The sequence below is a fragment of the Camelus ferus genome, chromosome 10, assembly GCF_009834535.1.
Source record: "Camelus ferus isolate YT-003-E chromosome 10, BCGSAC_Cfer_1.0, whole genome shotgun sequence".
Lineage (NCBI taxonomy): Eukaryota > Metazoa > Chordata > Mammalia > Artiodactyla > Camelidae > Camelus > Camelus ferus.
In genome coordinates this window covers 10,877,830-10,903,428 of record NC_045705.1, presented here as the reverse complement: position 1 = coordinate 10,903,428, position 25,599 = coordinate 10,877,830, and the positions used below count along the sequence as shown (strand labels likewise).

Here is a 25,599-nt window from a genome sequence, read left to right as displayed (position 1 = left end):
TTCTGCTTCATCCTGTCTGCTAGTGAACCCCTCTAGTGTATCTGTCAGTTCAGTCACTGTGTTCTTTCTTTAGCTCTATGACTTCTATTTGGTACATTCTTGCATTTTTCTGTTGTTTGAAGTTCTCACTGTGTTCATCCACTCTCCTCCCACATCTGGCAGCATCTTTACTATTACTTTGAAGACTTTATCAAGTAGATTACTTATCTTTATTTCTAAGGATTTTTCCCTGAGGTTTTATCTTTTTTTAGTGGGGGATACATTCCTGTGTTTTCTCATTTTGCTAGACTCTGGGAGAGGTGGCTGTTTCATCTAATGCACAGAAATGAACACAGTCTTGATGGAGAGCCTCCTGTAGGTAAACCTTACTGTTTGACCTTTCCCAAGCTCTTGATTATCTCTCAGAACTTTGTAATTCTCAAAGCCACCTAATTTTAATAGCTCCCAACAACTGAGTGTGCTCCAGGACCCGTCAGGGCACCACAGGGGAGTATCTCAGATCCGGGCTGCCAGGAAGTCAGGCCCTCAGGCAGCAGCTTTTTAACTATCCAAATATATACCATCCTGTAGGACTGCAAGAGTAAGCCGTGGTGGCCACCAGAGCCAGGTCACGTGGAGATGTCCCCTGGGTGACAGTCACATATGTTCCAGCTCCTTTCTGGTGCGTACTGGCAAGCTGTAGCAAAGCAGAGGGAAGGTACAAAGGGGGCGTTCTCCAGCCTGTGTTCCCTGAGGGGAGCTCCGCAGGCCTCTAGACGTGCACTCGCCTGAAGTTTGCCCCTCAGGCCGAAGTTCCAGGACAAGCACACAGGTCTCGTACAGACAGACAGAGGTGTGTTCCACTCTGCGGTCTATGCAGTGACCTGGAGATGGCACCTGCCAGGCACTGACTCAAACTGCTGTGGCCCGTGGGACTCAGGAAGGCAAGCCCCACTGGCCACCAGAGCCAGGGGATGAAGGGGCAGCCCCTGCAGGGCAGCCATGAAACCTGAGGCATCAGACACGTGTCAGGACTCCCCCAGAGAGATGCTGGTTCTCTGCAGCAGGGCAGAGGAGCATGAAGACAGCACCTGCCGTCCCAGGTCCCTCTCATACCTCTGACATACGTATCCTTAGATGTGCGTTTAACCCAGAATCCGGCCCTGGAAGATGGCTCCTGGGTCCGCTGCCTTGTGCTGCGTCTGTGGGTGGAGCTGTTTAAGGGCTCTCTCCTCACAGGTTCTGGTCCTGAGGGACCCCGAGCAAAGCCAGGCCATGGAGATGTCCCCGGCCCCAGCTTCAGAAGTTGGGGTGCCAGAGAGGGGTGTAAGCGCCTTTCTGAGACAAGGTCAAGCTGGAGCGAGGCAGAGGGAGAGCGCAGACTGCTTCCACCAGCCTCTGTCCCCGAGAGCAAATAAGCAGGCTTCTAGAAATTGTCAGAACAAAAGCCTGTTCCTCAGGCCAGAGCTCCTGGACAATCACATGAGCCTCTTCCTCAGGAGGATGGGGTGTGTCTCTGTCTGCTCTCTGTGCAGTACCTTGGGGGTGGCAGTCTGCCAAGAACTATCGCCCCGACTCTTACAGCCCCGGCGGACCCAGGATCACAAGCCTCCCATCCCCCACGTCCAGAGCCAAGCCATCAAGGGGTGTCTCCTGGGTGGCAGCTGTAAAACCCAGGACGCCAGATGCAAAAACCAGAGGACCAGACACACATAAACGCCCCCCTCCAGGAGATGCTGGTGCTCTGGAGCTCAGAGAGAGGATGCATGAAGACTGTTACTTGCAGGGAGGAGGAGGGGGAAAAAAGAGGGTGCCCACCAGCTTTAGCAAGGCAGAGAAGAGCGGAAATTGGCACCCACCAGCCTCCATCTCGGAGAGCACCCCAGCAGGGCCCTGCCCCTCCAACCTGCGCCTTAAGATCAACAAGTGAATCTCTCACATAAATCTGGGAGCGTTTTCAAGGGCTGTTCTGGGCTGGGCCCTGCGGCAAGTGAGCCCCTGCAAGCCCTTTCAGGCTGAGCCGTTTCAGTTCACTCAAGCCCTTTGGTCTTACGGATGCAGCTTTGGTTCTCAAAGCCAGAAATCTGGGGGACTCGTCTCTCAGGTGCGGATGCCTGATGTGGGGTACAAAGCCTTTACTCCTTGGGGAGAAGCTCTGGGTCTGTGAGCTCCCTCCTGATTGTGGGGTGGGGTCTGCGGGGAGACTGGGTCTCAGCCTCCCCGCCTACTTCCATACGGCCTCGTTCTCCTCTGCCTGATGTGCAGGAGCTGCACAACTAGCTTTCAGGTCTTTTTCAGAGGCAAATGTTCCGTATGTAGCTGGAGATTCGGTGTGTCTGCCAGAGGTGAGTTCAGGATCTTCCGACATGGCCACCTTGAACCTCCCCTCCCCTGGCTGTAGAATGAGTATTATCATCTTTATGCTTATTTAAAAGTTCCAAACATATTTTTCAAACTGCAGTCTTTCTGGACAGCACTTTGGCAGTTACTTAATCAAATTTAAAATATGCTTATACTTTGACTCTGAAATCCTGGATATCAATAATAGAGATATTGAAATAAATTTTCAAGTAGGACTGAGGGACATCCTATAGAAGTACTTCTCATAACACTAAGTACTTGTGGAAAAAAAAATCTAATTAAAAAGTCAGCAGGGACTAAAACAAAAATCACACGTGTGAGCCATACGATGGCACACTAAGCAGCAGGTGAAAAGAGCTAAAGTTGTACATCCTGACACAGAAAGACCTCTATGATAAACTGTTACCAAAGAAAGGCAGTTGCAAAGTGGTCTATGATCCCATTTATGTAAGCACAAATGAATGAATAAATATATGTGTACGTGTGTATAAATGCAATCAAAATTTAACACTACAGCAACCATCCTCAGAAACCTGAAATGTTATATGGAAATAGGTCTAGACTTATTCTACTTGACTCTGAAGAACAGAACAGACTCAAAGGGAGAAAATGACAGGAAAATACATCTTTATGAAGAAAACTTTCTATTAAGTAGACTTATCCTAAAATGGAGTGAGCCTGCTCATGTGGTAGTAAACTTCGCACCACTGGAGAATTCAAACGGGTGGCTGGTACAACTCTGAGACCCTGCAGAAAAGATCCACACAGAAGGCTAAGCCGCGTGAACTCTGAGCTCCGCTTTAAAACGCTGCGGCCTTTAGATTTTGTTAGAGTTCTTTCTCAACTATGACCTCCCATTTACACCTGCATCAAAGCAATAAATAATATGAAATTGATTTTTCTGATATTACAAATTATAATGTTACGCATAATCTTACCCACATTCTCTCCGGATATATATATCCACTTTCCACTCAGCAGATCACAGGAATTTCAAACAGATTCGGGTATGCTGGTTTTGGTCACAGTGACATATCTGGTGTCCTTCACTGGAACACCTGTTGCTCCCTTACCTGTAGAACGGCCTCCCTGGTAAGCCGAGGGGATCGATGAACGCTCTTTCCAGGAGCATCAGCTGGTCATTCACGATTCTCACTGCAGTGGGGCTTTGAGAATAACAAACAGATGATTAAAACCCTTACCATGGAACTGGATCTTTAAATAAAAAATCTTCTAAAATCATAGTTGTTTTTTTTTTTAAAGAAAATGCGTATTAAACACACAGTAAAGCTCATATGATAAGCTACCTATAACAACAGGGGCATCTTTCTAATTTTTATAACAAGCAGAGGGAACTATTGGAAAATGGTTTGTTTTGTTTTTCAGGACCACAGACTGATCAGAAAGAACTGAAAGGCACTTGTAATTCATTGCAGGAGGAAAGCCAGGCTCCTGCAAAGGCAGACAGGGCAGGGCCATCAAGCTGTTCCTGATACCCCGTTTCGTTCTGCTGTGGAAGAGTGGAGCAGAATAAAGGCTGAACAGCACAGAATGAGGGAAAGACGCAGGAGCCTGCAAGGAAGGAGGGAGACAGCTGCACCTCATGGGCAGGGAGGCCCTTTCCCACTTGGAGTCTGCAAGCTCCCTGGGGGGCTGCATGGGTTCCCGGGGCTGTCCCACAACCCAAGGGGGAGAGAGGCCCCTCCCAGTGACAGACACAGCTTTCTGCCTGTATAGGACGGGGGGAGCTTATTCTGATGGTATCTGAAAAAAGAAAGAAATGTGACAAGGACTATTACATGGAACAACTTATGCTTGTTAAATAATCCCTTCAGTTATACCTTTTAAATTATTTTTCAATGTAAAAGTGGCAAGAGGTTAAATTTAATGCAAAAATAAAGTAATAGGAAAAAAAATGTTCTACACTGTTCACAGGAGTATTGGGACTGGAGTAAAATGTGCTACAAATGCACTTAAACCCACAGACTTAGGAATTAACAGCTCTAGTCAGAATCCTTATCATACAAAGTCCTAAAGACATGTCACTTTGGCCCTTGTCTTGGGGTGAGTTTTTAGTCTGCCATTTAACAGCCATGATCCTCAAACTTTAATGTGAATACAAACCACCCGGAGTCTTGTTAAAGTGCAGAGTTCTAATTCAGCAGGTCCTGGCGGGGTCTGAGATTCTGCCTTCCTAACAGCTCCCCAGCTAATGCTGGTGCTACTTGACAGACAGACCGTGACCTGAGCAGCAGGGACTCAGCGCTCAGTGCTTCTGCGAGTGTGCACAGTTCATTCCAGTCACCACGCTGCTTTCTAAACAGTAGGGAAACTTAACTTACTTATTAAGATCAACTCCTGCAAGTCTTCTGTGAAAATCTGATGCAGCCTCTGAGAAGTTTCTCACAGCAGAAAATAAGGCATCTTTTTAAAAAAATTAAAAAGTAGAAGGGAAATTAGTAAGTACAAGTGATTTCAAAGGTTCATTTTCCTGCCCTCCCTCCCCGTTCCAGGTTGTTTATGGATGAACAGAGATTGAAGCCACTTTTTTACTGAGTCTTCTTACAGATTCATGGAAATTATTAGAAAGTATTGCAACAAAGATAATGTATAAAACTGAAAATGGCAAAAATTGAAATAATGAATTTCAAGAGTCCAGAACATAAATTCCTTTTAACTCAATTTATCTGAAAACCAGCATTCATTCAATACATATTTATATGAAGACGACATGCCAGCCACTGGATACAGCTATAAATGAGCTATGTTCCTGTAATTATTACAGAGTAAAACAATGCCAATTTCAGTTTTTAAGCAGTATGTTTAAGAGCTTGTTTAAAGCGTAACCTATGACAAGCTGATACATTGAAACTCTGAGAACTAGAACCCAGTTTGGTCTAGGCAATCTTTTTTTTTTTTTAAAGAGCTGATTTCTTTTTCTTTCCAGTTTTATTAAGGCACAATTGACATTAGCACTGTATACTTTTTTTTAAGAGGGAGGTGATTAGGTTTTATTTATATTTTTAATGGAAACTGGGGCTTGAACCCAGGACCACATGCTTGCTAGGCACACGCTCTACCACGGAGCTATTCCCTCCTCCCTAGTCAATCTTCAGTTTACAAAATTTCTAAGGAAAAGGATTAGGTTCTCAGTATATCATATTTTTTTTATTACAACAAACTGTTTATCATTTTCATTCTTTTCTAAACTGAACATTACCATATGATATTGATTTGTTCCTTGCATTAATCCTGTGATGCAGGAGATACAATATTCATTTTGTAGATGAAGCATCATGGCTCCAGACATGGGATTTCTATCAGGTCACAAAGCAAGGAAGTAGTGCGTTCAGCCTAAGTACATTCAGTGTACGAAACAAGATCTCTTGGGGTCTAGAGATTCTTTGAGATACAGTCATAGTTGTTTTTTAAATCACGTACAAATCAAACAATCTAATAGTAGATATTATGGAAGCTAAGGGAAAAGAGTGTTGAAGGAATTTTAAATTTCAAATGAAGCACCGAAGTCAAAATAGAGAAGAATCAAAGCACGTCCCTGGGATTTAGTGACACGAGTAAATGACAGCTTTGGAAAGGGCACTTGCAGTAGTGAGCAGGGACACAAGACCGTGCAGTGCATGGTGGTGCCAGGTAAAGAAGTGGAGGCAGGAAGTGGGGACTGGATATCCATCTATCCATCCTTCCGTTCCTCATTCCTCCTTCAATACAATGTCTGAGGGACTGCTGGCTGACGTTAGATGAAGGTTTTGGCTGTGAAGGAAGCAGGGCACGTTGGGTAGGAGAAATGTTTCTAAGATGGAAAAGATATGAGAAGGTTTAATGCTGACGGACAGTCAGCAACAGAGATGGAGAGTCTGAGACTATGAGGGAGAAACAAGAGCAGCCTCGGTCGCTCAGAAAGTCTGCAAGGACTCCTGCACCAGGGGAGTCCTGCACTGTAACTGTCATCTGTCTCTTGACTGGACTCTGACTTGCACAAATTGATAAAAGCTAATTCACCAAAAATACACGGGGCACTTAGGAAAAGAACTGGGTGCTGGCCGGCACGGGACTGTGAAGCCCGCCTGCGGCAGGCTCTGCTGAGGGCTCCATCTCTCTTCATTTCCCCCGTCCCCGGGCGATTCTCCGATCATATCGACGTAAGCACAATTTCCTTTGCTTCATTTTATGTCTTGATCTTATGGCCTGCTGCTCATCCTAACTTTCCAAAATCACCAATTCTTATGCAATTATGCTCAAAGGCCGTTACTGAGCCCCTGTGTGACTCCCGGTGCTCCTGTGCGCTCCCTGTGCGCCAGTGACCAGCGCACCCCTGGCATTCTGGCTTCTCCTTCCTCCCGTGAGATGTCAGGCTCTTTGAGGATAGTGATTCTTTCTTAAACTTCCTTATGCCTCCCAGGACATGACACAGCACTTGGTACACAGTAGGCACTCAGTACACATTTGATAATTTTGGCACATACTAAGATTATATACTCCCAGAACAATAAAAGAAAATGGTTATAATAAAACAGTAGTAATAGCTAACATTATGAGCACTGTCAGTCAACAAATATATATATTTACTATTTCACTCATCATAAAACTGACACACAGAGGGGTTAAGTAACTTTCCCAAGGTCACACAGTGACTACATATTAGAGCCAGGATTTGAACCAGGAAACTGCTTCCAGACCCAATGCTCCAACTCTTTCCTACCCTACACTACACTCTGTTTCATCTCTGCTTTGTAGGAGATCCATGATGTGGAACAGCAGCCACAAAACGGCTGAACACAAAAGAAAGAATGCTTAAAACTGTGGAAAGTCCTCCACGTAGATAAACGCTAAGATACATGCAGTAAAAATAATGGTAATTCTAATACATATATGCATGGAATTGATTTTCTCTACTTTTCAATCTTTGTGTAATATTGTTATATTTTTACAGTATTGTTCTTATAACAATAAATATATTTTTAAAGGCAGCAATATAAGGAAAATATTTACCAACCCAATGTTTGTAGCAGCAACTTAGCAAAATGGATCATCCTACAGATATCAAACTAAATCACATTTTTAATAGGTGTTTAAGGTTTTTGTTTTCTAGAAGTCAGGATTAATAAATGAGGCATGGATGCATTCTAGGACGAAATACTATGTATTAGTGACAATAGGAGATATTATCTTAAAGCTCTAACTTAATGATTATAAGATATCTGCCCCACCACTTCTTACCAAATGATACTCCATGGTCTCTCAATTCTTGGTCATGTTTCTTAGCTAAATTGTAGATACTTGTTGCATAGTTTTGCAAAGCTTTTGCATAGTCTTGAACATTGAAAGGAATGATCTGAGAGTCTGCAAGCTCATACACCAGTGCTCCTCGTAACTGTGCCACAGCAAGCTGTTTGCTAAACGTGGGGTCATAAAACTTCTCTACCAATTCAAACGTCTCGTAAATTGTATGGTACATTGGATAGCTGCTGTAAGTGTCTGTTTTCTTAAAAAAGGGAGGGGGGGACAAGTACAGACAAACATTAAATATTCAAATGATAATATCTGATAGAATCATAAAATGAATGCATTAAAAATACAACCACATGGCGCCAAGTTTCTTACAATGGAGTAAAAAAAGTTAAGTCTAATTAACTAAAACCCTATCACCAAATGTACGCCAAGTTAAAATTTTACCATCATTCACTTTACAATTCACATAATCTTCATTCATATTACTGCTTCTTGAAATTTTTTCTTATTGTTTATCTGATAACTAAAATTAAGGAGCACATACTCAAACTGCATATCAACACAGTTTTAAATTATCAATTGACTGGGAATGAAAAGTTCTGGGCAGCTAAGTATCGACGTAGCTGAAGGATTATTCAGTTGACACTTGAGCAATATGGGTTAGAACTGCAGGGGTTCACCTACACGCAGATTTTTTTTTTCAGTAAACACATACTACACTCCTACACAATCCTGACCGTAAAGTCAGCTGAGGACCTCACACCACCCTGTCAACCACCACTTCACTGAACACCCTGGCAGTGAAAATTCACAAAACAATCCAAATTATTGCCCAGCCCATGTACAGCGGGCCCTGCAGTCTATCTCTATCCCTGAAATTCTTCCCAGGACACATATCCACCCAGTGTCTCGTGCCAAACGACTAAATGACAGGATTCCTAGCAAAATCACTGTGGACGAGGTGCTGTGTGTCCAAAATGGCAAAGTGGCTTACCCTGTTCTTAGTGTAACGGGCTCTGCCTGAAGCAATTCCAAGCCTCTGAAAATAAGCTTCAAAATCACTTCCGGATCCCAGCTTGCTGATTCTAAATGTAAAATATAACACACACACACACGCACAGGAAGAAACAAATGCATGAATAAAGTTAAACAGATGGGGCAATGAATCCTGTCCCAAGAATTGCAGGGAATTGCATGGCATGTTTATAAAAATTAGGAAAAGGTATATTCCACACCCTCAAGACACTTTCCTATCATCTCCTGGACACGGGTGTGATAAACCCACAAATCGGCAATGACTACAGCCAGAGCTGGGCAGTGACACCAAATGTGGCAGCCTGGTAGCCACGCTCTCTTCCGGCAGCATCTGTGGCACTTGTTTCCAGGGAAAAACAATTAAGATATGATCTGCCTTCAGAGAACTACTGTCTATTAAGAAAATTGCCATGAGAAAGCCTATATTTAAGATTATGAAGAATCTAAATGTGCCTCAGTTTATTTCACTAATAAATTTAATTACAATATATTTCTTTACCTATAATTAAAAAGCCACAACGTACATATATACATTATATACATATATATAAATACAACGTAATGACACAGAAAATTTTCATTCAGAAATGGTAAGTCAGAAAAAAAAAACGGTAAGTCAGTAAGACAGAATATAAAATTACATATACAGTAAGAACCTAACTATATACTTCCAAACTATTAGACATGTTTTTGAGATTGAGATCTTGGATGTTTTTAAACCTTTTTTCTACTCGGGTATTTTTTTGACTAAGCATTTAAAACTTTTATAATGGAAATATGTTTAAACTTTCACAAGACTTAATATGAAATTAAGCTATCAACTGCTACTGTCAACTGCTGGATTTAGAAACAGTATTGTAGTAGAAAACAAATACAAATCCAAGAACATTGCTGTTGTATAAATTAGAACTAAAAAAATAAATTAATATTTGCATAAAATCTAAACTAATTACAGGTAGACATAATTTGATGGCTACTGATAATGCCCCTTAGTAAATTTAGAAATTATCCATCATTTGTCTTTTTAATTTATCAGTATCATTTGAAGTTATATTTATTCATGCATTTAATACATATCTGAATGTAATTTTATGCAAGAATGCAAAATAACGCCTAATCTTTTTATTAAAAACTTGCAATACGAGACGTATCTGCTCTCTCAAATTATTGAGACATCTGAGAATTGCATGTCTGGAGAAAGAAGGGGCAAAGGAAAACTCAAAAATTGCTCCTCTGGTAGAAAATATACATACAAGTAATTTACCTGGGCAAAGTTTTATTTTCCGGTGAAGGGTCCTTTTCCAACCAGCTTTCATAAAGTGATTTACTCTCAAAACCATCATCGGGGCTGGAGATCTGGAAGCGTAAGTCAAACACTGGGAATGAGAGGCAGAACCACCGAACTTACGCCAATGTAAAACCACACGTTAGCTAATATCGCCCTCTACTTTTACCTATATGTACATTTGAGTATCATATTCTTTATAGAGAAATATGCTCTTACAAATGGCAAGGAAAAAAATCCAGCCCAGATTCTTGTTCATTTATTTCTAATTCTGCCATGTCCCTAGGAAAAAAAAACTCCTGCTTATTCTGGTAAACTTTTTAATAGCGTTTCAGATTTTTAACACGTGTCATCACTTTAATGTTTAGCACCTCAGATGTCTTTTACTGGGAAGTCACTGGGGGAAATCCTCAGATACAGAATATTTACTTTAGTAAACTGCTTTTGTCCAAGATGACCTACAATGAGGCCTTGGGGCAATCGACAGATATTAAGAAGCTAAGCTTGAAACTGTCAATATAAATCCTGGTTTTTCGGTCAAGCGGGGTGAGAAGAAATCTTTTTCTTTTCAGTTTTATCAGGTAGAATTATCACAATTTGACTGCACACACATATTCTGCATGGTAATACATGTACACAGTATACTGCATATTTTTTTTTTTTTGTAGTTTATATGTATGTACTTATCAGTGTTTTCTCGGTGTTCTGCTTCCCCTTTAAGCCCCAGTTTCTCACACATGGAAATGAGGATAAAGGCGCCCATCGTAACACTAACATCATCTCCCCCGACACCATCTCAGGCCTTTCACAGAGCTGGCTGGTTATTCCCTCATCATCGCACACCAGGTCCTCAGCTTAAAATCAGTCTTGATGCTCCACCGAGGCCTCCCCTTCCCCACCAGCTTGTTGGAGCTGCTGGGATGTTCTGCCCACTTCCAGCCAGATGACTGGGCTCTGCTCTCTCCTCTGCTCCTGCCCACTTGGAATAGCTGAGACCCGGCTCCAATGCCTCCATCCTGCTTAGACTGAATTACCTGCAAAATCCTCCTCACTTTCTGGATTCACACTCTGGCGGTTCCAGCACCAGCCAGAGCTGTGTGTCTTTGGCTTGGGCAGCCTGGATCAGCTCGTCTGTCTCAGCCATCCACACGGTCACAACTGCTGGTCCTCCCCCATTATTCCCACCCTCACGTTCCTTTCTTGCTTCTCTCAGGCAGCTGCCTTTCCCTCTAAGCTCAGCCCTCTTCACCACCCCCACCCTCTCCCCAGGTCACCAGCATGGTTTGTGCCAACACACTCAGGGTGATAAAATTATAATCATCTGTTTACAGGCGGATAAGGCTCCTTTTTCTACTGGGTTTTGGTATGGCCACAGATAAGCATCTGCCTTTGTACAAAGGGGACAGACCTAAACTTCTCCATCTTGGCCTTAAATTCTTACTACCCCTCCGATCAAAGGCAGGAGCCTCCTCTATAGGACAGAGATTAAATGCATCTCCTGAGAAGGATTCTCCCATATGGATTGTCTTTACAGTTTGCTTTTAGATAAGATGTTTTTAATAGGACATTCCAATGAGAGGATGCTCACTTGGGAGAAGGAGATGTTAAAGACACTGACAGTGAAAAGGACAGGGCAAGACGAAGGGCGACTGGGAAACAGGACCCACAGAGAGGGGATGCCTACTTCCCACTGTCATCCAAGTGATACCTACTTGAAAGAAACGTTTCTATAGTTAAATTCTGTAACAGGGGACTGTTTAAATAAAGCACATAGATACTCAACGAATAGATTACATAATTTTTAGTGATTCAGAGTGCATTAGAGTTTTCAGAGTACTTTTAACATCAATAACTAACAGTTATAAAATCCCTGTATGCCAAATAAGCATGCAGAATCATTTCCATCTTGCTTTTAGACTTACTACAGCTTAACCTGTTCACCGCATTGACACAGAGTAATCTTTGTAACGAACAAATATGATAACGTACAAGCTTGTTAGAGATTCTTTAGTTTCTCCATCACCAGATTTATGAACATTTGGGCCTGTCTGTCGGGCCCCATTTCTTACCAGCTTTTTCACCAATACGTTATGCTTAGGTCATATTGCGTTACCTAACAGGTCAGGAAATACGTTCTTTCACACAACCACATCTTTTTTAGGTCCTGTGTCCTCTGCTGGGAAACCTGCTCCCCTACTTTCACATCCTTCCATTTTACAGCCAACCACTAATTTTTCCGTGAACACCCTCTAATGCTTCCCAACCTCCCCAGCTACCCCAGGGTTTTAGCTTCTCTCTTCCATAATTATTCTCCATTGTATACAGTATCCATGTTCTAGGGAAGTATGATTCCTCATTTACAGGTCTGTCTCCTCCCTATATTACAAAGTATTTGGATTAAGCAACTGTATCCTTTTATCACTAGAATTCATTTCATAGGGCCTGACCTATAGTAACCACATGATGAATACTTGCTGAATGAATGAATGAACAGCCAAGGCAATCTTCACAGCCAAGGCTTTCCCATCCCAGCTCAGTGTTCTTCCTGTTAGATCAAAATGACTCTGCCACGTGAAACCATAGACCCTACACATTACAACAAACGTTCACGATTATTAAGAACTATTATTAGAACAGAGACTAGCACTACTATTTTCATAGTTAGGTCACATAAGTAGTGTATTAAAGATTTTGTTCTGATTTGTTATTTATACAAACCAGCTATGTCTGTCAATAGTTTAAATATCAGTAAATTTAGAAAACAAGAGGTATTCATTTATGTACTCATCAGAAAACATTAAGGCAGATCTATTTACATACCTCTTTTGTCAGCTTATACACCAGCTGGAAAAGAAGGGGTGTACAGTCAACTCTGAGAGTATAATTGCCTGAAAAATAAACAAAGCAGAGTATTTTAATACTTCCAAATGAATTTCCAACCTATATTTAATTCTAACTTTATTCTCTAATTATAAACAAGATATAACAGACTTCAAATTGAAGGCATCATTCCTGGAGAATTAAAAACAGGGTGGAACCTAGAGATTTATCACATTAAGTGAAATAAGTCAGATAGAAAGACAAATATCAGATGATATCATTTATATGTGAAATCTTAAAAAAAAAGAAAAGATCAAATGAACTTATTTACAAACCAGAAATAGACTCACAGACATGGAAAACAAACTATGGTTACCCAAGGGAAAAGGGGTGAGGGGAGGGATAAATTAGGAGTTTGGGATTAACATATACACACTACTATATATAAAATAGATAAACAAGTTCATACTGTAGAGCACAGGGAACTATATTCAATATCTTGTAATAACCTATAATAGAGAAGAATCTGAAAAAGAATATATATATGTGTATATATATGTGTGTGTACACACACCCACACACAACTGAATAACTTTGCTGTACACCTGAAACTAACAAACATTATAAATCAAATATACTTCAATAAAAACAAATACATTTTTAAAATAGATACCTAAGTAGGTAGGTAGGTAGATAGACAGTCTGGCTAAAACTTAAAAAAAAAAAAAAAAAAGGTGGAAATAATTCTTCAGGAGTAAGAGAGGCTTATGTACACACTCAGGATGGAAGACGGCAGAGGCAGACTTTGCTGCTAAGGCAGCGGCTCCCACAGTCCTAGTAAGGGTCGTTGTTCATCACAGCCGTAGCACTTAGGGGGTCTTTGGCAAAAGAAATGGTAAGGCCACAATGTTCATTTCTCATTCATTCATTCAACTCAGTATCAAGACATTAGATTAGAGCAGGTCAGAAACTACTAAGTGTCCTGGGACACTCGTCTAGAAATAATCAAAATACAATGGAAGCCTAGGGATACACACGCCACGTGTCAGGGTCAAAAGGAAGTCTATAGTCTTGGCTTACTTCAAAGTTGTTCCAGTACATACAGGAAGTATTTCTGTATGAAACATTGCTAGCCCAAATTTTAAAAATATCTCCACAGGAAGAATGTGATTAAATACTAGTTTTAAGTAGTAGACCAAGATAGGCAAACGGTAAATGTACTAAGGAAATTAGGACCAACAGCTTAGTTATGAATCATATTGATTCATTTGAATCATTAATGATTTTCTCTCTGGTAAAATGGAAAATGGAGATATTGAGGCATCTTACAGAAAGAGGATAATCTTAGATAGTTTACAAGTTGGAGTCGATAGACTTAAATGCTGGTATACTATTTAATAACAATCTGAAATAAAATTTACCTTCTATGGATGAATCTGCGTTGATATAGGCAACCCCTCTCTCCTGAAGTGTTTTCACATTCTCCTGTGGTTGAAGCAAAGCTGTCACTTAACTCACACCATTTACAATTGTGGAAATATCAACAACATAAACAAATTAATTCAGTAAAAGGATGGTCTGCAAATACCATTATAAATCAAATACCTATGCTTTTCACCATTAATTTCTAAAAAAATGCTATTAACTGGTTGGCTGACAATATTAATGCAATTAAAACAAGAAAGAAAAACATTAGTGATGCTGTAGCTACTGTTCATAGCAAAAGCTGGGAGACCCAGGGGAAAACTATTTTCACAGTGTGGTGCCTGATCCCCTGCACCAGAGCATGAAGAGGGAAGGCTCGGGGATTCTCAGCATCACCCTGGATCTACTGGATAAGAACTGCTCAAAGTAAGCCTGGAAATCCATATTTTTTAAAAGGCAATCCTTACATACACTGAAGTATGAGACCCCCTTGACGTTGGGGACCCATGCAAATTTATCATTTTAAAAGACAGAAGCTGGAGATTTCGATGTATCCAAATTTTTTTTGAAAGAAAAGATATTGATGCAGAAAAATAACAAAAAAAAAAGGAGGGGAGGACAGGGAAAAAACCAGAAGGAGAGAAGGATGGATATTGGGAAAGAGACAAAATTATTTCTGTATCGCTCACGAACACGCACACACACACACACACATCCTAGAAAGATACAGCAGAGAAAGACGAATGTCATCACACACAGATGGGAATATGCAGAAAGAACTCTTTTCTTCTCTCTCTCTCTAGCTTGCGACCTTATAAGAACATGCTACAGTAAAAACATCTAAAGCTGTGAGTGGTTATCCCACAAATGAGGGTTCTCGCCTCTGCACCTGCCCACAGGGGCCAGATGACAGCTGACTCTGCTATAAACAGAGGCAGAGTTTCCATTACAACAGAGTTACAGTAGAAATAAAGAAGATTCCTTAACTATATGTGAAGAAGGTAAATATGCTGCTGAATATGATCAAGAAGCTGGCAGAAAATGGGAAACAATACTGAAATTGTCTTTCAACCCACATGTATTAAAATTAATGCAAGGCATATTATCTTATCTCTTAGATTTATTTTATCTGTATTGTAAGCTGCTTAAATTCTAGAAACAGAGACATGTACTTATATATACATGTATTCACAAGAAATTACATATTTCTAAAAGTAAATGAGCTTAATGAATGAGATCTGATTCATCTAAATAACTCTATTCCAAAATGCATATTCATAACACCAATGTAGTAATAAGACTTTGCAATATAAATGGAATCAAAGGTAATACAAGTAACTGTGTGATTTTATTCCCATACTTATTTGATTCATATTATTATTTTAAAGTATGAGGAAATGAGTCAGAAGGAAAGTATTTTAAAAACCAGACACAATGGCAAGAAATACATGACATTCTTTAAATCAATTCTATAAAATCTGGACTTAGATGAACAAAACAGAGGGTGGTCAAAGGAAGGTGCTTTTTGGTGCAGCTGCCTTTAAAAAAGTACACAAGCTTACCTTGCACATTTAAGAACTTAGAGTTACTGGACAGAGAGCCTAAGGGAAGAAGATGAAAGAAGGGAGCCTAGGAGAGACACTTAAAGTTAAAGCATTAACAGCCAGTGACAAGTGAAAATTAATCATAACTAAAGAGAAAATAAATCCCTGAAATTGTAAAGTAATTCAATTTACAGAATCACTGCATTATACTCAACACGCAGGCCCTTTTGTAGACGGTAGACTATACCTATGGTTACAATTTTATATGGAATCCGTAAAGGTGAAACTATAATCAAAGTATAGTCATCTTAAAAGAGTATCTTCTGTTTTCCTAGATAGAAGAAATCCAAGGAAGCTTCAGAAGCTTGAAAATTAACCAAAAGGATCTGTACAGTTTTTAGATCAGTTAATTCACTTGTCAGAAACAGCTTCCTAGGCTTGACTATTTTCTGAGCTTACAGATTTTATTTATTTTTCACAAAACAAATACAAATAGAAACTAAAATATTTCAACAATAATGAAAAAACTGGTTTGTGCCCAGTAATTAAGAGATTATTGTTTTGCCAAACTGATGTAAAAGCAAAAACAAACTCTGTTTCTTAAATTCTCTTGAGTATTTATCCAAATTAAAGCCATATTAGATAATGGAACCCATTTGTGATTATCCTGAGACACATATATTTGCTCCCCATTGACCAAGAAAGTAAGTTCTCCATCTTATTTACCTCAGCCCATTCTGTAGAACCCAGAAGTCCAAATTCTTCTGCATCCCAGCTGGCAAAAATGATAGTTCTCCTAGGTCTCCAGCCTGTAATCATTGTTAACATATAGTTAGGTACACACCTGACTAAAAGGAAAAATCACTGAGTCTCTATTTGTTATCATTTTCCAAAAAAAACATTATTTACCTCTACTCATCAGCTTTCCAAAACTCTGGACAACTTCTTGCAAACCTGCAGCCCCACTAGTTGGGTCAATACCTCCAAATACCCAGGCATCCCGATGACCTCCCAGAATAACGTACCTGTCTGGAAAAGAAGGTGTCCAAAAGAACTATGACTTAGAACGCATTATAAAGAGTAGTAACTTATGTTTTTAAATTAAACTTCCTCTTGCTTGAGTTTCCTCCATGGAAAACCATCAACACCATAAGGTAGAGTCTTCTTTTAGAATTTACCATTGTTTATTTTCCAATTTAATTATTTCATATCAACCAGGATAATCAAGAGTTGACTAAAATTTACCTTCTCTCTTGTAATCTTTGTAAAAAAATGTTTAAAAAAATTTTTTTTAATTCACCAACTCACCAGGTTCCACAGATCCTCGGATAGTTCCAATTACATCGTAAATTCTTGTGATTTTATTGATGTTATGAACATGCATTTTAACCTTCCTAGAATTTCACAAAGGGAACAAATTACTTCACAGAGCATTATGCCTAACAGATTCCTTCCAATGTTTTATTATGAGAAATCTCAAAAGTACAGAAAACTACTTAATAGGATGATAAATTCCCATATAACCACCACCTAAATTCAGTCATTGTTAATACTGTTGAACCATTTGCAAGTGAGTTGCACACATTGTAACATTTTATTCCTACGTATTTAAGCATGCACCTTAAGGTCAAATTTTAAAAACCCTATGTCAAAATTTTATATTTTTCCTTCCTCAAAGCTCTATGGTTGGTATTTAAAGTTCAAAATATTCTATATTCAACATCTTGGGTATTTACTCGACAACTTTTATACCCTACATAATTACAAAAATAAAGCAGAGAGACCATTATCTATTAAAGGACAAAGAAGACTGTTTTTCATGTGTTTTGTAGTTACATTAATCCTGCTACTCAGTATCTTTTTCCAACATTACTTAAGTGGTCTATAAGTACAGTGTTAAAGAGCTGACTGAGCGATGCCTATACGAAACATGATAAATTCTATTGTTAAAGGCAATTTGGAAAGCGCCTGCTAAAATGTACGAGACAACAATACGATGAAAGTTTTCCAGGCCATCACTGCTGTGGTTCAGATTTGGGCCTACCTTTTAAATATTCATCACAAATTACAATTAACCAAATTAGAATTATTGGGAAAGTACAATAAAGCTCAGAAAGACAGGGAAAAAAAATGTCATTCACATTTCATAAATCCAAAATGACATGAGAAAATGTTGGGCCTCTTTTTCACAAGGGAACAAAGTAAGTTTTTACCTCTGGTGGGGTCACAGGAGGCGGGCAGGGAATCCCCGAATTTTCTAATTTGTGGTTCATTTTTGAATGGAAGAACTAACAAGTCAAAACCTATATATTGTGAAGTTGCAGATTCTGGTTTTTCCCTCCAAAAGTATGTTGTTCTTCTGAATGTATATTTAATTCATGTCCAATATTCAACTAATGCCTTTGGGGAAAAATTAATCAGGGTGGGGTTTTTTTTGGGGGGGCCGCATTTTAAGACATTAAATAAAGGGTCTATTTTTGCTACTGAGAGATAAATTTAACAGCAAAAAGCAGAAATATTACATGTACGCATATGCATGACTGGGACATTGTGCTGTATACCAGAAATTGACACACTGTAACTGACTATATACTTCAATTAAAAAAAAATATTGTTTAGCATGTGTTTCTAAATATACAGACCTAAGAGCTACCAATTTCATTGATATTAATTCACTAAATGAAGAAAATTAAGAAAAGAATAATATAATAATGAGGAATGAGGAAAAATACGTTTTAATCTAAACATGAAAATAAATATGGGCCATCTGTTCAGACTCTCCAAGAAGTTCATCCACACCTTTAACCCTTACATCTTCCTAGTTTTCAGTGTCAGACTCCAGAAGTACTGGAAGGCGTATCTACAGTTGACCCTTGAACAGCACAGGTCTGAGCTGCGTGAGTCCAGTCACTCGAGGATTTTTTTCACTAAAAGTGCACTATGGTACTATGATCCGCAGGTGGCTGAACACATAGATGTGAAACCTCAGGTACAGAGGGCTGCTGACTGTACAGTAATCGCAGATTTTCAACACAGGCAGGAGGCCGGTGCCCCCAACCGCTGCGTTGTTCAAGGGTCAACTGTATTTGTTTGCCCTGTTATCACATTTCAAATAAACTGAACTCCAGAATGCAGGCTCCACTGGGCAGAGGTATTTGCCTGTTTGGTTCACTGCTGAACCTCCAGTACCCAGAATGGTGCCAGGGGTATAGTAAATGCTCAATAAACCATTGTGAAATGAATGAATATACTCCTGCATGGAAAAATTGAAAAAAACCTTCACTCATACATCAGAGTTACCTCTGCCTATCACTGTCTTTGACTAGACTATTTTACAACTCTGTAGAGACAGAACTTCACTTGCAGAAATGTAGTGATACAAATACTTCATGTCCACTGAAATGCACAATTCGTCTAATGAACGTTCAATTGACTCCCCGCACCCAGTGTGGAAGAAATCAGTTTTTTTGCTATGCACCACCCTCATTTCTACATTCTTAACAAGTTCATTTTTGCTATCATTGAATTGAGTACCTCCTATCCAGCTCCCTTACTAATACATTAAATAAAATGTTTACATATGTTCATTTTATATTTGTATGAGAATTATGGTTTTACTTTAAAAAAAATCATAGTTTATCATTTTTGGAAGGCCCACTGAGCTGTACAATGGATTCACCTTGAAGAACCAGGAACGGGCAGCTTAAACCCAGACGAGTCTTCTTTCGGTTCTCAGATGTAAACCCCAAGCCGCAACAGAACTGCATCTTGGCTGAATCTCTGTATCTCTAATTTAATTTTTTCCTTATTTTGGGTTTTGTTTATGTTTCTAGTTTGCATATGGCAGGTAAGTTATTCCCCATTTGTGGTGGTAATGTTTGGGAATTTGGTTATCTCTGTAAATGGATTAATTGATTATCAAGATCTCTTTTGGGTGAGAAATGAATCTTGTTTTTAGCAATTTTTTAAAACTCTGTGTATTTATCCACTTAGAGCATAAATCAAATTAAGGGATCTGTGCCCAAGGTGCATGTGAACAGCTTTTTGATATCTTTACCAGGGAAATTTTCTGTTTCTGAGTTTACTTTTGAACTGTGACTGAAGCTACATGTTCTTTGTTTTCTCTGTGTCTGTATGTGCCTGTCTGTAAGTCAGAAAGGCCTATACTTTTCATTGTGGTGTCCCTCTAGAGGGTATTAATAAATCAGATAATAAAGTCTCTTATGTTAAAATAACTCCATTCTGAGTTACAAAGTTAAATAAGCACTTACATAAAATATTTCTAAAATTCCTATGAAATAAATTTGAACTAATACCTTAAAAGTCGTGAAATTAAAAACAAATTTTTATAGAACTTAAAAAATACTCTAAGAATCCAAATTCACATTGTTAAGGTGAATCGTTAGCAAACAAGACCGATCTAATGATTCTAGTTCAACAAAAACAGCTACATCTTCTCTGACTCATCAGTGTGAATTTCCATTTCCCTCTACATTCCAAGCAAATCGAACTCCTCAGAGTTCTGATTGCACCATGCTGGTTCCCAACTCTGCACAAGCTGTTCTCTGCAGCTGGCGCTTCCTGCCGATCTTGATCCAGTGGAAATCTTACTGTTTCTGTAAAATTAAGCTCAGTGAACACATATTCTGTGATTATTCCTCCTCCACAACAGTGCTGTCCTGGGTTAATAACAATAATAACTATAATGATAAGTGCATCGAGCCTTATCACAGTTAAGAGCTCACCCATTCCAACCATTTACCCCACCCCCACAGGAAGTGATCAGCAAAGTTCGGCTCCTTTCTCTCTTCTCTTCTATTCCTTCCCTTAAGTTAACCTAGCGTTTTGCATGCATAGCTTTCTGACAGTTACCTGAAACACTGTTTTAAAATGTTAGTTGAAAAGGAAAGTTAAAATGTTAAACGTGTTACTCAAATGGAGTAATTTTTAAGATCCACGAAACAAATGTGCTATCGCTGTTGGAAGAAGAATTTAATACATCCATCCATAAGTACTTTTTAAGTGATACAAAAGATCAATTGTTTATTATGAAAAATGAGAAAAAGAAGATAAACAAAATACATTGGGCAGAAGAACTATCTAGGTATTGTTTCATTAAACATAAAACTTTTCCAGGATACTGAAGTGATGTGACATTACCTGAAAGAACCATGCCCTGTAAAGCCAGGTCCGATATTGTAATCCACATCAAGGCTTCCCTTCCAGCTCGCATCTGGTGGAGCAGCGCCTCCCAGGTAGCTGTCAAGGGAAAATGAAAATCACAGAAAAAAGCTGAGCACCACGACAGAAGGAATCATAAAGTGTGACGATGAGGTATTTCACTCATTTAACACGTGTCTACTGAGGATTTAGTAGGTGCCGAGTACTGTAAAATTCCCTTCCCTCGTGGAGCTTACATGGGGGCAAGAGCGATAGCTGAGATAAAATAAGGAAAACACTTCCTGTGTTAGTGACAAGAGCTAAGGAAAAAACAAAACAGAGAGGGGCAACGGGAAGCATCAGCCTCTTTCCATGAGGTCCAGGAAATTCCAAACAGACGAATTTCATGACTGCGTTAAGGAAAAGAAATTACTTTCTAGAGAAGCTGCTGATTACACAGTAGCCACTCATAAAGCAATTATTAAGTTGTATTGGGACATACATTAAAAAGTAGAAGTTAGGAAATCTGAAAAGGAACAACAGTTTTGAATACAATAAGAGCAAACTTTACTTGAATGTGTATCATATTATAGATATTGACACACATGACCTCATCTACTTACACTAACTCTATCAGGGAGAAGCTATTTCTTCCTTTTATGGAGAAGGAAACTGAATCACAGAAAGACTGAGTAGCCAGTACAAGGTCACATATCCAGTAAATGGTGGGCATGATCACATTTGTAAAATGCAGGTCAAATACAAGTATCAAATCTAAGAAAATCTAACTATTTGGAAAACCTCAAATCTGTACTTTTATCTTTGGACATAGTTTTGCTTTGGAGACTTTCATTTGTAGCAAACACAGCAATGTTTTCTTATTATTTCTTAGTCACTAAACTGACTGCTCTTCTTAGAGAATAAAAAGATGTGCTCTGCAGGGGTAATTCTGGTACAAGATGTTACTTTTAACATAATTAGGTTACACTGGCTTTAGAAGAGAAAATGGACGTATTAATGTAAAGTATTTCATTCTCAAATCCAATGAGAAAACCGTACCGTAGTAATACTTCTGCATCATTATATCCAATGGGATGCACAGGGATCTGGGGGATTCCCACTCCGTCTTCAACATCAAGTCTAAACGTATACTCTAAAAAAGACAACAGCATAAAATGAAACCAAAGGAAGAATATGAGCAAGGGGGATAAAGGAATTTCTTTTATTACCATTGCAGATCTGCTATATGTTTGAAGTTATATTAAAAATTTAAAGTTCTCCAAAGTCAATGATTATTTTACCTAATATGGTCTATTCAATTCAACAGTAAGAAATTAAATCATTTACATTTTAATGTAAAATCAATTACAGGAATTATATATTACAAACTTGTTTGACATTTCATATAATTCTCTTAAATTTTACAAGAATATTTTATTTCTTCAAGGATATCTAGAGAAGCTTCAGTTGACCAGATGCCTGGAAAATATGTTGCAGATTCTGAAACTAGAGATAACTGAAAAAAAAATTTTAAAGAATTTATGAGATATTGGGAGTAAGTTATAAAGATGTCATTCAAACAGTAATACAATAATCTCCTTAAAGGAAGACTGAAAAGTATTGTCAGGCTTAAAACCTAATGCGAACATTGGCTTTCAGCCAAAATTGAATTGTATAGAGCATTAAAATACCTATCTTAGAAAAAAAGAGAGATATCAAACAAATGACATCAGATTCCACCTTAAGAAACTAGAAAAAGAGCAAATAAAGCAAAAATAAGCAGGAGAAAGGATATACTAAAAATCAGAGCAGAAATCTAAGCGACAGGAAACAGAAAAATGATAAAGATTATCAATGAAATCCAAAGGTGGTTCTCTGAGAGGATTAATAACATTGATAAATCCCCAGCAAGACAGATCAGGAAAAGAATAAAAAATGTAGAAATTGTCAATATCAGGAATAAAAACAGAATATTATAAACTGTATGCCCATAAATTCGACAACTTAGATGAAAAGGACAAAACCTTTGAAAGAGACAAACTACCAAAGCTCACTCAAAAGTAGATAACCTTGGAGTGGGAAGGGATTAATGGGAATTCAAGATGTGCAAATACTACTACTATATGTAAAATCAAGAAGCTACAAATTTCTTCTGTATAGCACAGGGAGCTATATTCAATATTTTACAGTAACCTATAATTAAAAAGAATATGAAAAGGAATATGTATGTGTATATGCATGACTAAACTATGCTGTTGGTATTTTTCTATTTTCTTTCTGGCTTACTTCACTTAGAATGACAATCTTTAGGTCCATCCATGTTGCTGCAAATGGCATTATTTTATTATTTTTTATGGCTGAGTAGTATTCCATTGTACAGGGGCGGGAAGGGAGTGGGTAAGAATAAACTGGGAGTTCGAGATTTGCAGATACTAACTACTATATATGAAGTAGATAAATAGCAAGTTTATACTGTATAGCACAGTCAACTATATTAAACATCTTGTAGTAACCTATAATGAAAAAGAACATGGAAATGAATATATGTATGTCTCTGTATGACTGAAACACTATGCTGTACACCAGAAATTGACACATTGTAACTGATGATACTTCAATTAAAACAAACAAAGAATAAATAGATAACCTAAACAGCCACATCTATTAAAGAAATTGAATTGGTAGTTTAAAACATTCTGACCAACAAAATGTCAGACCCACCCATATGAATTCACTGAAGAATTCTACCAACATAACAGACAAAATCAAACCCATTCTATATAAACACTTACAGAAAAATGAAGATGAAATAGTTTCTAACTCATTCCCTGAGGCCAATGGTACGCTGATGCCAAAATGAGACAGAGATATTACAAGAAAATAAACTTATAGAATATCCCTTATGACTAAAGACAGATTCTTAATAAAATTTTAGCACTAATCCCACAATATACCAACAATATATAAAAGAATAATACATTGTGACCAAGTAAGGTTTATCCTAGGTTGTTTTGGTTTAATATTCAAAAATCAATCTGTATAATTGAACAAAAGTAAATAATAACAACTTAAGCATCATTTTAGTAGATGCAGTAAAAGCATCTGACAAAATCCAGTATGTACTGATAAATGTGCTAAGATAAAAACCTGTAGCACTTTAGAACAGAAGCAGATTTCCTCAATTTGACAAAAAGAATCTACTTAAAAACCTACAGCTAACGGAAAAAGACTGGAACAATCTTTGGGACAGGATCAAGGTAAGAATATCTACTCTAACAACTTTTTTCAACAATATTCTAGAGGCACTAGCCATTACAATAAGAAAAGAAAATCCAGACTGGAAATAAAGAAATAAAACTGTCTTTATTTGCAGATGACATGACTATCTATGCAAAACTGATGCACAGATGCAAAAAAAAACTATTAAAAACCTACAGCTACTTAACAGAGAAAGATTACATTTAATTTCTTAAAAAGTTATACATCTCTCATTATCCAGCCATTCCATTTCCATGTATTTACTCAAGAGAAATAAAAGCATACATATACAAAATGACTTGCATACAACTGCCCATAACAGCTTAATGTGTAATATCCCCAAAACTAAAAGCAATCCAAGCTTCCAACAAGTAAATGAATAAACAAACTGTAGATTATCCATCCAATGGAATATTATGCAGCAAAAAAAAGAAATGAAATACCGATACAGATGTCAACATACATAAATCTCAAAATAATTATGCTGACAGAAAGCAAATCAATGAGTGCCTAGGGACTGGCAAGGAAGTAGGTAGGAAGGGTTTAAAGGAAAGCTTTACAGAGATGAGAGGAAACTTCTGGGTAATGGATATGTTCTTTTCTTAACCTTGGAAGTGATTACACTAATGTCAAAACTTTTCACATTCTACATATTAAATAACACACACAATAAAAACTCATCGGTATTTTTTAAAATACAACTGTGTGATCTAGAGAAGAATAAAACCACTGGGCAATTCAGGAATCCTAAGTTCTAGTTTGGTTAAGAGTAGTATTACTTTGGACATGAGGATCTGTGTTTCTGAACCTTTACTAAAGGTAGAGAACTGAACTGACCCCTCTCCTCTCCATGTCCACACCTCAGGAAAATTTAAAACTAAAGTCATACAAGAGAAAGGCTTTTGAACTCCTAGCCACAGCAATCCCAAATATAATTGCACAAAGTTTTGATGTCATTCTATAGATGCTTATTTATATGCCTTCTAAAAGGGCTCATCCCTTACCTTTAGCTGGATAGCCTGGAGTGAGCGGGTCACCAGCACCATTCAAATTTAGCACATTCCCCCTCTGGGCTGTTGTTCCAGGAAGGTTCCATCCTTTGGGATACGGCTGCACCCCAGGGGCAGAGTAGTCAGCTGGATCTGAGTACAAGATGATTCCGATGGCTCCTGCTAGCATGGCATTTTTAACCTGTGGGGGTAACGTGCAATTTATAGTGTAGAAAGGTCAGATGACTGACTTACCTGTCTAATAGAAAATCGGTTTAATAATGTAAGGAAACCTACACGCTGCTTTTTTATCATGCTGTTACACATTCATTTCTCTTTGCCTTGAATATGATTTCTCTCTTGGTAGACCTAACAACTCTCATTTATTCAACATAACTCCAAACAAATTACTGCCTTTTCTGTGAAACATTCCTTTTGTCCCTAAAACTGCAAAATTAATGTTTCCCTTCTTTACATGTCTTTTTTATTTTGT

The 25,599-nt window shown here is 38.4% G+C and overlaps 1 protein-coding gene across 2 annotated transcripts in view; it reads right to left on the bottom strand.

Annotated features, from left to right (window-relative positions):
* LOC102520257 (N-acetylated-alpha-linked acidic dipeptidase 2) overlaps positions 1-25,599 on the bottom strand; it is a 45,891-nt gene that overhangs the window by 5,626 nt on the left and 14,666 nt on the right. For both annotated transcript variants that reach the window (XM_032488365.1, XM_032488366.1), the window contains exons 6-18: positions 25,122-25,308; positions 21,919-22,012; positions 20,860-20,958; positions 17,008-17,093; positions 16,609-16,728; positions 16,426-16,508; positions 14,152-14,215; positions 12,731-12,798; positions 9,890-9,981; positions 8,585-8,675; positions 7,579-7,843; positions 4,683-4,764; positions 3,414-3,506 (exon numbers count right to left, since the gene is read on the bottom strand). In XM_032488365.1, coding sequence (XP_032344256.1) covers positions 3,414-3,506; positions 4,683-4,764; positions 7,579-7,843; positions 8,585-8,675; positions 9,890-9,981; positions 12,731-12,798; positions 14,152-14,215; positions 16,426-16,508; positions 16,609-16,728; positions 17,008-17,093; positions 20,860-20,958; positions 21,919-22,012; positions 25,122-25,308 — 1,424 coding nt within the window. The remainder of the gene's footprint in view (positions 1-3,413; positions 3,507-4,682; positions 4,765-7,578; positions 7,844-8,584; positions 8,676-9,889; positions 9,982-12,730; positions 12,799-14,151; positions 14,216-16,425; positions 16,509-16,608; positions 16,729-17,007; positions 17,094-20,859; positions 20,959-21,918; positions 22,013-25,121; positions 25,309-25,599) is intronic.